Source organism: Tupaia chinensis, unplaced genomic scaffold (genome assembly GCF_000334495.1).
Source record: "Tupaia chinensis unplaced genomic scaffold, TupChi_1.0 Scaffold000646_1, whole genome shotgun sequence".
NCBI lineage: Eukaryota > Metazoa > Chordata > Mammalia > Scandentia > Tupaiidae > Tupaia > Tupaia belangeri.
The window spans coordinates 1,602,172-1,617,944 of record NW_006160167.1 but is presented as its reverse complement, the minus strand read 5'-3'; the positions used below and the strand labels follow the sequence as shown (position 1 = coordinate 1,617,944).

Genomic DNA, 15,773 nt, shown 5'->3' with positions numbered 1-15,773 from the left:
GCCTCTGTGGATCTTGGGCACGCACGCACATGTACCTGGCATGAGTTTAAGCCACCACATCAGGCCTCGAACAACGGTCAGCTACATGGGAGTTCAGAGACATAACCATTACGCTAACTAAACTGTGTTTTTATAAAAACACTAGTATGTTTCTTTCATTGGCCTAAATTTTCTACAATGATCTTGACTTAGAAAGAAAGGCATTTATTCATTTTTTTTTTTTATGGAGAGTTTTTCGCTATAGGGCGCGTGCTCTTGCCAGACAGACAGAGACAGAGAGACAGAAAGCGAGAAATCACTCCCCAGGGGGGATGGTCACACCGCAATCCCTTCTCCTCCATTCTCCTCTCAGGATCTTGGGCACGCACGCACACGCACCCGGCGTGAGTTTTAAGCCACCGGGTCCTGGACGTGAACCGCGGACGACTACGTGGGAGTCCAGCGACATAGCCGTTACACTAACTGCTGGTTCCCAGAAAGGCATTTATTGTATGCATGCTATTAACATGTTTTTAAGTTTATAAAATAGATCAAATTAGAAACCATAAGTTTCATTTGGCTTGATTTATTTTTTTATTTTATTTATTTATTTTTAAGTTTCTTCCCATATTACATATGTGCTCACCAAAGAGACAGAGAAAGATAGTGAGAGAGAAAGTGAAAAATCACCCCCGAGAGGGGATGGTCATGTTGCAATCCCTTCTCCATTCTCCTCCTGGGATTTTGGGCACTCACCCATGTGCACCCAGCATGAGTTTCAAGCTGCTGGGTTCAGGACTCAAACCACCGGTGGTGATGTAGGATTCCAACACCTTAACATTCATGTTATCTGCTGGTCCTGATAGGTTTGATTTCTCAAATTGAGGCTCGTTGTTCTAGTCTGCTTAGCTTTTGGGTTTTTTCAGAATTGTAATATGTCCTTTATCTTTTCTTCCTTTCATCCCAGTCACTTCACTTAGAGTCTACATTTTATACAGAGGTTGAGGAAAGATTGAAAGTAGGTGTTTTTGGAACTAGCAGATGGCGTAATGGTTACGTCGCTAGGCTCCTATTTAGATAACTGTGGTTTGAGTTCCAGACCCCGTGGCTTAAACTCATGCCAGGCACATATGCATGCGTGCCCAAGACCCCAAGAGGAGAATGGATGAGAAGGGACTGTGGAATGGCCATTTCCCCGAGGAGTGATTTCTTTCTTTCTTTTTTTAATCTTTTTTTGAAATCTTTTTTATTTAATTTATTTCTTTTTGTATATACATTCAATCGCATTATTTAGCTTACAATGTGAGCATTTCAGTATGTGAACATTTCTCCCCAGTCCCGTTGATCAAAATATCTTCAACCAATAACACCACGCTTCCCCATCCCATCAATCTTCTACCTCCGTATCCCTTCTCCAAATGTCCTTCATTAGGCCCCACTCCTCCACATACACCTCATCTGACATTCACACCCATCTCTTGTGTTTGTACAACCATTAGTTAATCAGTTTCAGTCACAGAGTGCAGACATTCAATATATGTTAAGTGGGGACATACAATGTCTCTCCTTCATAGCCTGGCTTGCCTCACTCAGCAGTAAATCTTCATATTTTTCCACTTTCTGTCAAAAGCCAGAGTTTTGTTGGTTTTTATGGCTGAGTAGTATTCCATGGAGTATATGTGCCACAGTTTTTCAATCCATTCCTCCATACGGGGGCATTTGGGTTGGTTCCGTGACTTTGCAATCGTGAATAGTGCCATAATAAACATCGATGTGCAAGCACTTTTCCAATGAAGAATTCTTCTGTCCTTTGGGTAGATACCAAGGAATGAGATTGCTGGATCATATGGTAGTTCTATTTGTAGATTTTTGAGGAATCTCCAAATTATTCTCCACATTGGTTGGACCAATTTACATTCCCACCAGCAGTATAAAAGAGTTCTCCTTTCACCACACCCCTGCCAACACTTACCATTTTTTGTTTTTTTAATCTTAGACATTTTGACTGGGGTTAGGTGGTACCTCATTGTTGTTTTTATCTGCATTTCCCTTACAATGAGGGATGTTGAACATTTTTTCATATGCCTTTTGGCTATTCGTATGTCATCTTTAGAGAGTGTTTTATTCAACTCCTCCCATTTATTAATAGGGTTGATCATCTTTTTTTCCAAACAGCTTCTTTAGTTCCTTGTGTATTCTGGTTATCAGTCCCTTATCTAATGCAAAATTTACAAAAATATTTTCCCATTCTGAGGGCTGTCGATTCACACTAATTGCTGTGTCTTTTGCCATGCAGAAACTTCTTAGTCTGATGTAATCCCACTTGTCTCTTTCTGTCTTTCTGGTGAGCATAAGCACCCTCTAGCTAAAAACTCTCAAAAAAAAAAAAAAAAGTATTTTGTTTTGTTTTGTTTTCTTAACCGTTAATTGAAGTTTTTATGACATGGCAACTTCTATGCTAGGTTCTTTGTATAGTAACTTTCCTAATTTTCATAATTAAGACCAAAACCTGGGTTTTTCTCTGCTCTTGACTATGGTGCTGTTACATAACTTCTGCTACCTATATGGCAGGGTGAACGTGCCAGTTTGCAAAGTAAACACAAACTGTGGGCCATGCCTCTCCATTCCCAAAGATTAGGCCTGCCACAGGTCTTGACACTTTATAAAGAAGGGCCCATCTTTGCCCTGATGCCTTACGGCATTCCATTCCCTCTGCTTCTTTCCATGCCAGCTTCTTCAAAGTTTGTGGATTTGCTCCTCTTAAATCTTTGGGCCTATTTCTTTGCCTAAGATAATGTTTTCATTGTATGAAATGATACAGTGAGTCTTATTTAAACTCATTTTAACATTGCCTTCCTCTGTCCTGGGTTTCCCAAGTCTGACCCAGGTGGCCCTTCTGTGTGATTTGGTTGCATTCAATATCTGACCTTTTATAGCATTAATTGTACAGTTGCCTGTACAACACTAGACTGTAAGCTGTATACTAAGACCACACCAGGCCCTCGTATCCTTAGAACCTATCCCGAGACCTAAAGTACAGTAAATGTCTGTTGAACAATAACAACAAAAACTGTTAGCCCAGTGAAGAAAGCTGTTTTGAGAGGAAGATACAGGTTTTACACTCTTAAGTCAGGAATAGGAAAGAACTTTGATACTTCCTATTACTTACTATATTGCCAGCAGTTTTATAGTATCACAGTCTAGTATTTTAAGTGTCATTTTCAGGGTTGGATGGTGGGGCAGCAAAGCTGACCCACTGGAAAGGTTTCCAATTGATGTTTGGAGACCTCCCTGAATATACTGGTCACATGTATGCCCATGATTAGGGGCTGGCTGAAACTGAAGGGTGTATCATAGTGTTGGGACCTTGTTGGGGATGCAGCTCTCCTTTTTTCTCTGTATCTTTTACTCATGGAATGAATGAATGAATGCACAAACACACACACACACACACAACTTTTAAGAAACAGTCATTTCCATATAGAAAAAGAGCTACTTAAAAAAGTAATGTTATATTGAGTCGTTGGAAAAGCTGTGACACATTTTTTCATAGAAAAAATGTCAAGGGACCAGAAGTTAGTGTAATGGCTATGTCGCTGGACTCCCATGTAGTCGACCGCGGTTCGTGTTCCGGACCCGGTGGCTTAAAACTCACCCCGCACGCATGTGCGTGCATGGCCAAGATCCCGAGAGGAGAATGGAGAAGGGATTGCGGTGTGGCCATCTCCCCTGGGGGGTGATTTCTCGCTTTCTATCTCTCTGTCTCTCTCTCTCTTTCTGGCGAACGCATACGCCCTATAGTAAAAACTTCTCCAAAAAAAAAAAAGTCATGACTTTTCTGACAGCCCAGTAAAATAAATGAGATAACCTTTATATTAATCCCATGGTGAAAGGACAAGAAATGTCTTCTAGGGACATTGGCAACTAGAGAGATTTTTTTTTCCCAAAGTTAAGTTGTAAAAATCTCTGTAAATTGTCCCAGTTTCCTCTTATTGTCTGCCTTATTTCCATGACATTGTACTTACCTTTACATTTTTATTGCTAATATAATTTATTTGGCCTTCTATTTTTATCTTTTTTTTTTTTTTTTTTTTTTTTTTTGCCAGAAGTGTGTCTGTTTTTGGCTTTGTTGATCTTTCTTTATTTTATTTTCTGCTTTTATTTCATTTCCTTTTTTTCCCCTATCTTTTCTATGTTTAGCTTATTAATCTTGAACCTTTCTTCTTTGCTAAAACAAGCATTTTAGACAATAAATTTTTCTCTAAGTACCACTCTATACAACATTTAAGTATTTCTTAAATTTTATTATGATGTTTTGACCAATAAGTCAAAACACACTTAGAATTGCATTTTTAATTTTCCAGATGTAGTTTTGCAGGTTCTCTTCTTTAATAAAATGTCATTTAATTGTATTGTGTTCAGATTATATAGCCTATGTCATATTAATTCACTGAAATATGTTTAGTCTTACTTTATAGTTTAGTAGGTGTTTGGTTTTTAAAAATGTTTCTCTCTGTGCTCAAGAAAGATATAGATTCTCAGGCTGTCAATAGTGTGTTCTATAAATATTATTAAATAGTATTATTTTAAGATTGTATAATTTATTGAATTCTATGAATATTATCAAATATGCTAATTGTGTTTTACAAAGTTTCTTAATTCATTTTTTCTAATTACTTATCAATTACAGAGGGAGGTAGATTAAAGTTTTCCACACTGTATGATGGATTTGGTAATTTCTGCTTGTAGAACTGTCAGTTTCTCTTTCCTGTGGTTTGAGGTTGCTATTTTTACTAATATAGTTAGAATTGTCATAACTTCTAGAAATATATTCATGTAGTAATAACTCTACTTTTAAATAGAATTAAAGTCTATGTTATTTAATAGCACTATAACTACTTCAGCTTTCTTTTGGCAAGTGTTTGCCTACTTTATTTATTTAGAAGTTATATATTTCATATCCATTATTTTTGTGGTTACCTTGGTTATTTTAGCACGTGTGTTCAAAGAAAATCTGAAGTTAATATCTTTTCTTTTCTCCCCAATGATATAAAAATGTTAGATCACTTAACCTAAGGTTACCTAATCTCATTTATATACTGTTACTGTCCACTGTCTTATTTGTAGCCTGTATTCTTCTCACAATCATGATTATCATTGATTTAAAGATAACATTTGTTAAGTTTATTCATATATTTACCCATTTCTTCCCTATTATTACTTCTTGGGATTCTTTAGGTTGCATGGATCCAATGTTGGGCATATTTTAGCCATTGTTGAGTAATTATCAGACATTATCTCTTCAAATAATTCCACCTCCGCATCCTTTGTACTATATCCCTCAAGTGTCGGGCATTTTTCAGACTGTCTCCCTCTGTTCTCCATGGATCTTACCTTCTCTCATGTAGTCCTTTGTCTCTTGGATTACATTCTGTTCTTTGGATCTTTCTTGCAATTCACTATCACTTCGATTGGATTTAATCTGCATGAATTTTAAATTTAAGTAATTTGGTTCTCATTTGTAGTTTTTCATGGCTCTTATTAATACTTATTCCCTGCTTATATTTTGAAGATAGTTTTCTTTTTTTACTTTTTGAACAATTATTTTATGCTTCATATCTGTTCATTCTTATTTCAAAAGTCTTCGAGGGTCTTTTCCTTCCACCCATTGTTTCTACCATGTCTCACTCAAAGTACATTTTTACCTTGTGTAAATTGTGAATTTTGTCTATGAGTGTCTCATTTCACTTGGAATCTGATCTATGGAAATTTTTGAGTTGAAATTGAATTCATCTCGAGAGAATGTCCCTTTGCCTTGCCTGTCATCTGGCAGCACTGTCTACCTGAGTAAGCCTCTCCAGATGGAAATTTTTTTTCATGCCACATATGAGAATCAAACCCTCAAGTACTGGCTTAGGACTGTAAAATCTCAGAGGATATATATATATATTTTTTGCTTATTCTCCCATCTTAAGGCCAAGACAGGTAAGTTGTTACTTTGTCCCTTCTATAGGGACAAATTTAAGGCCAAGACAAAACATATAGATTTACAAGCCTAAATGAAATGAAAAACACTGATAAAATTCAGTGTGTTTGTGGTTGTGATTTTGTGATTATAGTACCGCTGTGTGCCAAGGGAAATATAGTAATTGATATTAATGCTAGACTATGTTGTTTTGTCTTTTGATATGGCATGTCTTGTATTTTAGACATTTTTCCTTCCTTTAAAGGGATTCTTAAAAGTATTTTCATTCACCTTAAAAATATGTAAAGAACATTAAAAATAAAGTAAATTAAACTTTTATATGGAGAGAAATATCTAGAGAAATAGACCAGATAATCAATTTCCCATAGTATTTGGTGAATGTAATCTATGTGGAACTGAGCAAAAGTTTTATGTTTAAGGACTTCTGTTCTTATTGCTCTGGACAGATAGGTTTTCCGGTTGAGATTTGTAAAGGTCCCTGTCAGTTCATATTAGTGAATTGAAATGGCATTTACTGATTGCTAGATAGGATAGGTAGTTTCTGACCTCAAGAAGTTTATGGTATGTAAGGAAGACTGGCATATCATTTATATTATTGTACTTAGAATTATGGAGACAACCTAAGAACACAGATTTGAGAGGGCTAAGGAAGTTAGGAGAAAGGGTGGTCAGAAAAGACTTCATAGACAAAATGATATCTGAGTTGGGTCTTTTAAGAATTAGCAGAATTATGTCATATTCTAGTTAAACTAGAGCTTTCTACCCCAGAGAGACTCTGAAAATGTTACTCCTTTCCACCTCTACCCTCTTTTCTTTTTTCTTTCGATTTCCTAGAGGAAATTGAAAGGGTTTATGAAGTAGTGCATGAACCCTATTTCTAGTGCAGTTCTTAGTTCATATACAACATTATCTTTTCTTGAGGCCCATTCCTAGAATGTAGTTTTTCTAAGTTAGAAAAGAGAAAGTCAGGTTCACCTCTTACCAAAGGAATCATGAGCCATTCTTCTCAGTTTCTCTGGCTCCCACTATGGCTTGTCATCCATATTTGTTTTCCTGTTCCCTTGTTGTTTACATACTCTGGCATCTCATTTTATGTATGTTTCTAGTTCTGATAGGCTGGCATGGACACTTACCATCTTGAGTCTGAGTAGTCACTCCCCTGTCTTCTTCAATTGACCAGCCACTGGTTATGTTTGGTCTGCCGTCTGTACTTCCTAGCCAGCTAAGATGTAGACTTAATCAAAACCCAGTAATTAGTTTCACTAGTGTTCAATTGAAATCATTAATTTAATTGTACTTTTTTTCAGATTTCTGCAAGTAAGGTTTTTTACTATCTCTACTAGTAAACTATTTTTTTTCTTTTTAAGTTTTGCCATAGGACATGTGTGTTCACCAGAGAGAGATGGAGAAAAAGAGACGGAAAGTGAGAAATCATCTCCCAGTGAGGATGGCCATGCCACAGTCCCTTCTCCTGCATTCTCTTTCAGGAGTTTGGTCACACAAACACACACACACACACACACACACACACACACACAAAACACACACACACGTGCCCAGCATGATTTTCAAGCTGCCAGGTCTGGGATTCAAAAGGGTGATCAATCATCTGGGAGCCATGAACCTTAACCACCACACCACCTGCTGGCCATAATGAAAATATTTTTTCCTCTATATTTTTTCATTTTTTTCTGCTAATGAAAACTTTAATATGGACCTTTTTTTTTTTTTTTAATCATTCGCTTTAAAACTTTTTAAAACCAACAAAGCTTAATATAATTTTTTTAAATTGTCAAATAAGAATAATTTAAGTGTTATCTAACTTTCAAACTCTATTCTCCTTAGTACATACTGCCTTGCTATTTTCACTCTAAAACCTTTGTGAAAAATTTTAAGCATTTACTTCCTTCAGTTTAGCTTTAATAAATAATTTTATTCAGTCACTTAGCAATGAGCCCAATAAGATCAAAGTTGTATGTTCCATTTTTACATGGGTCACTAAACCTCCCTGTTACTTTATATCAGTAAACGTTATAGTCATCTAGGCACTTTAGTCTATATGATAATGGGATTTTATGAAAAAACAAAAGTAAGGGGTAGAAAAGTGAAATAGATTAAAAGTCTCCATCACTTTTCCTGGTAGGAAATCCAAATTATGAGGAAGGTAGATGATCAACATTAGAAAGAGTATTGAATCGGGGCCGGCAAGTGGCATGGTGGTTAAAGGCGCTGGATTCCCACATGGCGGACCATGGTTCAAGTCTCGGACCTGGTGGCTTGCTTTCTCACTTCCTCTCTCTCTCTCTGCCTCTCTCTGGTCAAACTGAAAAATAATAATGATATTAATAATAAATAAAGTTAAATAAAAAATAATTCTTAAAAAAAAAAGAAAGAAAGAGTATTGAATCAAAAAATCTGAATGCAAGTCATAAATTTGTCCAATACTACCTTTATAGCTATTGCTGTCTTTCAACATCTCCGAATTGTTTTCTCTTTGGAAAAAATGAATATAATAATAGAACTTCATAGCACCTCAAGATCTGAATTATGTATGTGAAAATACTTGGAAAAAGAGCACAGTGTTGGGATAATTTAAGAAATCGTTATAGAGTACATTATTCTAAGTTTTGGATACATTTTCATGTCATAATATGTAGTAAGTTTCTATTACATGTCTCATAGATGTGAATAACCTAGTTTACTCACCAATAATCTGAAGGAAAAAAATGGCAGCAATATGATATTAATGAACAAAATCATCATAATTTTTTTTTTTTAGTCTATGTACTTTTTTTCACTGCCTCTACAGGAGAGCTTTGAACTTAGGAATTCTTCGGGATCCTGGATCAGAAATTGAAGATAGACAATACCAAATAGACCTGCAGTCTATCAACATTGGTACTACACAGTGGGATCAACTAAAACCAGAGAAGGAAAGTAGCACAGGAGGAGTGCTAACGGAGAGTGAAAGGAATTCTCAAAATCCAGCTCTGGAGTGGAATATGGCCAGCAGGTAGGAAATGGCTGAGAACTGTTCTACACTTTCAAATACTTCATTGCCAGCAGAACTGTTGGTGATACAGTTGTTAGCAGGTTCAACCCAAGAGTTTTCTTATTCCTTCTGCTTTTCATTACAAACACAAAATATATTTTCTAATTGTAGCTGATGATTTTGCTTGGAAACCTGCTAGTCCTACCACTGTTACACAGTAATTATTGTGAATTTAGGCTTGTAAGAGATAAAAATAATAAGTAAATCTTACTATTTGTTGAAAGGATCCATTTCAGGCTAAAGGACACAGTCACGTTTTCTCTTGAAATCTGTTATGTTCAGGGCCAATTATTTTATTTTATTTTAGCCTCTTCTTTCTGCTTACTATAATAAGAGAAAAAAAGTAAAAAAACAAATACTATGTGAAATTATGTGTTTTTTTCCTTGGAATTCTATGACTTTTGCTTTTGTATTTAGCTCATTCATACGTTTTGAGTTTTGTGTATTTCCGTTTTTTATGGAGCTTTTTTTGTATATGGTATGAAATAAAAATTCAACAACTTTTTTTTTTTTTTTTTTAATGAGGGGGAACAAGCGTGGAAGGGAGAGAAGGTTAAGCAGTTTTTACAGGGTCTCACCATATCACAGTTCTTCCTGTTCTAGCCTCCCAATCAAGTGGAACCACAGGCCTCCCATGGTCAAACTTGGGCTTCCCATGCAGCCTCAGCCATCACACAGCAGTGCTCTCTCACTTGTGTGACCACTGCTGGGTCTAACATCCTTCTTTTACACATAAATATTCAGTTATCCTGGCATCATTTGTTAAAAAGACTGTTCTTTCTCTATTGAATGGTCTTGTCACCCTTTTCAAAAATTAATACTTCAGATATCCAGTCTATGTTCTTGAAAGTCTTTTATACTGGCATAACAGAACAGAGTAATTCCTAATAAGTTTCTATTTTTCAAGGAGTTTAACACCCAATGAAAGTCAGACCAGTTAATTAACCATTGGAGTACAGTGTGGACAATGCTAAGATAGACGACCATAGTACACTTAGGCTTTTTAATGAGGGGGAACAAGCGTGGAAGGGAGAGAAGGTTAAGCAGTTTTTACAGGGTCTCACCATATCACAGTTCTTCCTGTTCTAGCCTCCCAATCAAGTGGAACCACAGGCCTCCCATGGTCAAACTTGGGCTTCCCATGCAGCCTCAGCCATCACACAGCAGTGCTCTCTCACTTGTGTGACCACTGCTGGGTCTAACATCCTTCTTTTACACATAAATATTCAGTTATCCTGGCATCATTTGTTAAAAAGACTGTTCTTTCTCTATTGAATGGTCTTGTCACCCTTTTCAAAAATTAATACTTCAGATATCCAGTCTATGTTCTTGAAAGTCTTTTATACTGGCATAACAGAACAGAGTAATTCCTAATAAGTTTCTATTTTTCAAGGAGTTTAACACCCAATGAAAGTCAGACCAGTTAATTAACCATTGGAGTACAGTGTGGACAATGCTAAGATAGACGACCATAGTACACTTAGGCTTACAGAAGAAACACATCCCGGACAGAATGAACACATTTCATGCACATGAGAGATCTCCATAAGAGGTCAATAGATTTGATAGACAATAAGCAAAACAATATATTAATGCCAAATTGACCTTGGTATAAATAGAAAATTTAAAGAGGGAGATAATGATTAGTTAACTCTGTGGATGGTGTTTCAGAGAAGGACTCACAGAGTACATGCCCTCTGAATTTTTTTCCAGTATGGAAGAGTATCAGTGCCAGGAGAGTAGGGTAAGTATTCGAACTGAGGGAACAGTAGATACAGTGACTAGAACTTTGAAAGTGTTCTATAATTTCTTCATTTCTTAACACATAGCACACGTCATGCTTGACGTATAATAGGTACTTAATAAAAGCTTGAGTTGGGACCAGCAGTTGGCATAATGGCTGTGTCGCTAGACTTCCATGTAGCCGACTGCGGTTCAAGTCCTGGACCCGGTGGCTTAACCTCACACTGGGCGCGTGTCTGTGCCCAAGATCTCAAGAGGAGAATGGAGGAGAAGGGATTGCAGGGGTGATTTCTTGCTTTCTGTCTCTCTGTCTCTCTGTCTCTCTCTCTCTGTCTTTCTGGCAAGCGTATGCGCCTTATAGCAAAAACCTCTCAAAAAAAAAAGAAAAAGCTTGAGTGAATTAACAAAATATTAGAATGACAGTTGTTTAAGTAGCACTAACAAGTGAAGTCACTGTGAATGTTACTAAGAGATCTTGACTCAAATGAGGACAAGGCATTGTTAATCTGATGTAACTTAGTTCTTATTACAAATCTTATATAATAGGACCTTAATAGAATTCTGGTTTTTTGTTGTTGTTGTTTTCAAATAAGTATTATAGATAAAATTCAAAAGCTACAAGAAGATACACAGTAAGGAATAATTTTCTTCCTCTGTTTATAACAGTTTCCATGCATTCTCTTTGGGTACCAATTTTTTTTTCTTTTTTAGGTTTTTGACATAAGGCACATGTGCTCACCAGAGGGAAACAGAGAGAGACAGTGAGAGGGAAAGTGGGGAATTACTCCCAAAGGAGGATGGCCACACCACAATCTCTTCTCCCCCATTCTCCTTTTGGGGTTTTGGGCACACATGCACATGTGCCCGGCATGATTTTCAAGCCACCAAGTCCAGGATGGAACCACAGTGAGCCATGTACGAGTCCAACACTTTAACCACCATACTGTAACCTGCTTGCCCTATGGGTACCAAATTAGTCTTTAATTTGTGAGGTGTTCTATGTATATGTTGGAGGGACTAGGAAGGTTAAGCATAGAGAATGATCAAATTTTAAAACTTATTGATCTGTTACCAAAACCTTAATTTTACTGAGGTAATATATCAAGTTTCAATCAAGGCAGCAGAACCATTATGATTATTCAAGATTAAGGAATTTATTTATAGAAATAAAATTTTGCCCAGTTGTGGAAGGAGCTAGAAGGTGAGAGCATAAAAGAGAGTGTTGGGGGATTTCAGAGAAAATTAGCCCTCTTAAAGCCCGTAAGCTGGATAGTGGGGTTTTTAAGGAAACCTGAGAAATCAGACTGGCTGCTGATGTGGAACCAGGAGAAATCAATCAGTGAGTCTGTTGGCTCTTAATCTGGAGGTTGCTCTGGAGTTGCTGTTGGTTACAGAGAAGGGAGAAGACAAGAATGGAATCTTCCAGAACCTTCTTGTCAGTTTTTCTGTGTTTAAAACACAATGACTTTTACAAAATATTGGCTACTGTTTCGTTCTACCCTCTAGATTTTCTTTCGTGCAGGTTTCCCTTTTAACAAACTCGAAACTCTAAACCGTTCTTAGCAGGTTGTTATAGACAAAAATCACTCAGAAACTGAGGAGGTTCCTTGGCTTGTCCAATGTCACTTTAAAATATAGCTAAGTCTAAAGCCCCGGTTTCCTTCCTTTCTACTCAGGCTCTGACCCTTTAGATTTATGCTAAAGTTCATTGTTAGCGCATCACATTTTTCCCCCTTTTCTCTTAGCAACGATTTTTCACTACATCTGGGTTTATTTTATAATCTGAGGAAATGAAGTGATGAGAACTAGAGTAACCTTGTACTGATGTCTGCCATGTGGAGGTTGCACATTCAAATCACTGTTGCTGTTTTTTATGGGTATTAGAGCTTTAAGGAGGGAGTTGATGGAAAGTTTCTTGTGACTTCATGAAAATACCACTAAGCCTAATTCTCCAAGTTAATATTAATTAATATTATTTTGTTTATCATGTTTTAAGCTATAGTTTGAATAGACTTTAGAAAACTGCAGTTAAAAATCTTTTTATTTTATCTTAACACATTTATTTATTCCTCTTGCTATCTGTGTTCAATTTCTTTGGATAATTTACCTTTTAGACTTCTTTGTCAGTGGTACAGTTTTAGCACCTTTGTTTGTTTTAGTATTTGATACCAATGTATTGAATTACATATACTACTCTGTGGGCCTTTTTCTTTTTTTCACACACCTAATTTTTTTTTAACTATTATTGCAAAGTTTCCTTAGCAAGCTGAATTTGAATTTGACACATTCCTAAGATCTATCAGTCCTTACTTAATAGGATTGTTAACACTGAATATGGGAACCTGTGGCTATGTGTGGACATCAATATCCCTGAATCATAAATTGCTAGCCTTATTTCCAAGAGATTGTGACTATTCCATATGTCTTTAGATCTTTCATTTTTTGAATTATTACCCAAGAGTTTACACCTCATAGGAGCCTCTGTATGTTTTGATTTTAGATTAATCAAACATGAGCCTTTTCCAGGATCACACCTTAAATCACAACTAGGAATGTGGAAGAATATAGCACATCTTGGCTTTAAATCTTCCATCTAGAAACCATAGATTTTATCTTACTAATTTGTGAGGACATCAAGCTAACACATAAGCAAAATGACAAAAGTTAGTCTTATTCTTGTACCTCATAGATTAATGACAAGAGTCACCCAAACCTACTTGAATTATGTGATTTTATAATTTTTTAAAACATTGTCATGACTAAAAATAATGTGTTTCACCTTCTGCTTAAAACATCTGGGAACTAAGTATGAAGAAAAAGGATCCTGATGCAATGGGAAGAGGCAGTTGGTTTCTCCTTCCTAGTGGCCAATATATTTCTTCTTTCTTCTTCCTTATGTGTTGACTGAGGGTGTCCTGTGGGAGCCTGAAAAGTTGGCATAAATAAAAAGGATAGAGATCCTTTCATGCCTAGTCTTACTGTTCTTTTTATCTTGGCATAGTTACTGATAGATAATAGGTACTCAATACATAATAAAATGCTTAACTTGACTGTAATCATCATGGTAGTATACCATAAAATTTTAAAACCTCTTAAATTGTCAATTAATTTGAAGTTTTTTTCCTGTAGCTGCTAGCATCATAATTATAATAGACATAAGACATAACTAATGCCTTGACTATCAAAACCAAACTGACTGATACCCTAAATAACCAGTTTCCCTCCTGCAGCATTCTCTTTCTAAGAGAAACACCCAAAACAATTATATTTAAAATGTACTTAGGGGCCAGCAGGTAACATGGTGGTTAAAGCATTGGATTCCCACATGCCCGACTATAGTTTGAGTCTTGAATCTTGGATCTGGCAGCTTGAAAATTATGAAAGGCATGCATACGTGTGTGCCCAAAATCCCAGCAGAAGGACAGAGGAGAAGAGATTGCAGAGTAGCCATACTTCCTAGGGGGGGTGATTTCTCACTTTCTCTCTCACTGTCTCTCTCTGTTGAGAGCATGCACCCTATTGTAAAAACTTAAAAATAAATAAATAAATACATACATACATACATACATAAAAATAAACAGAAATGTACTTAAAGGCATATATACAACATTTAATTTTTATACATTTAATAATTATACGTTATTCTGTATAATTCTGTGAGCACCGTGCCTGGCTTAACAATATGTTATTAAAGATTTAAAAATTAAATGAAAGATATTTCCTGACCCTTTGTCCATTAGTGGTTTTCTATTAACATCATCATCAAGATAAAATTTTTAATGTTCCCTTTCCTGAGGACCATTCAGCCATCCCTTTCTTTTGTCCCTTGTACATGAAGTTTATTTTGAAGTTTTTCCTTTGATACGTGTCTATCATGTAGAATGAGATGCAGGAAAGAGTTCCAAGCTATAGAGATACAATATAAACAGTTGAAAACTATTACTAGAGCAGCTATCTCAATAAAATTGAAGTAAGTTAATATTTTATTATGAATATGTTCATAAAGCTATCTTTTTGAAGTTATCATAAATGTAGTACTTGCCAACTTCACCAAAAATACACTGACCATGATTTGGGGAGTTGGTTTGCTGAGGGAGTAATTTTTGGTCTTGTTTTAGTGAAAAAAGATACTATTTTATATTAACATTATTTAATTTGGCCAAACTAAAGTTGTACTGATACGTCATTTAACTATACCTTGAAACTCATCCATATTTCAAGCTGTAATTCTTATATTATTCTTCATAAGATAATTTATATATCTTTGCAAATTAAATTCTTTTTTTTTTTTTTTTGAGAGTTTTTGTTTTTTGTTTTTTTGCTATAGGGTGCATGAGCTCACCAGAAAGACAGAGAAAGACAGAGAGACAGAAAGTGAGAAATCACCCCTGAGTGGGGATGGCCACGCCACAATCCACTTTCCTCCATTCTCCTCTCGGTATCTTGGGCATGCATGCACATGTGCCTGGCATGAGTTTGAGCCACCAGGTCCAGGACTTGAACTGCTGTCAACCACATGGGATTCCAGCGACATAGCCATGATGCCAACTCTGGTCCCTGCAAATTAATTTCTTCTATAAGTTCAGAACCTTGAGATAAAAAGTTAGATTTACTGAGTATTTCCATACCTCTCTTCACTTTCCTTGTTATACTTATCCTACTTTCTGACTGTTCTGTGTAGTTATCTTTCCTGCTAAACTGAGCTCTTCGTATCCATTTTTGACATTCTTGTCTCAGTGCCTACCAAAGAACCTGGCACCATAATGAACACTCAGTTCATGATTCTGAATTTCAAAGAATGACAAACATAAAATAATACAGAGATGTAGTCGCTAAGAGCAACTAGGAACTTTCCTTTGATTGGGACTCAGAGAAGGCCTATTTTAATAACCGAATGACAAAAATGAGATATCCATGGAAATATCCTGGACTGTTTCTGCCAAGAATGTTTCAGGCAGAACAAAGACTTGAGTTGGAAGAAGTTTTTAGCACATTTAAAGATCATGCCAGACT

General features: G+C 36.2%; 1 protein-coding gene across 1 annotated transcript in view; it reads left to right on the top strand.

Moving 5' to 3' along the window:
- Nucleotides 1–15,773, top strand: part of VPS13B (vacuolar protein sorting 13 homolog B) — an 806,861-nt gene that overhangs the window by 460,674 nt on the left and 330,414 nt on the right. Inside the window, exon 31 of the mRNA XM_027776225.1 lies at nucleotides 8,775–8,978. Coding sequence (XP_027632026.1) covers nucleotides 8,775–8,978 — 204 coding nt within the window. The remainder of the gene's footprint in view (nucleotides 1–8,774; nucleotides 8,979–15,773) is intronic.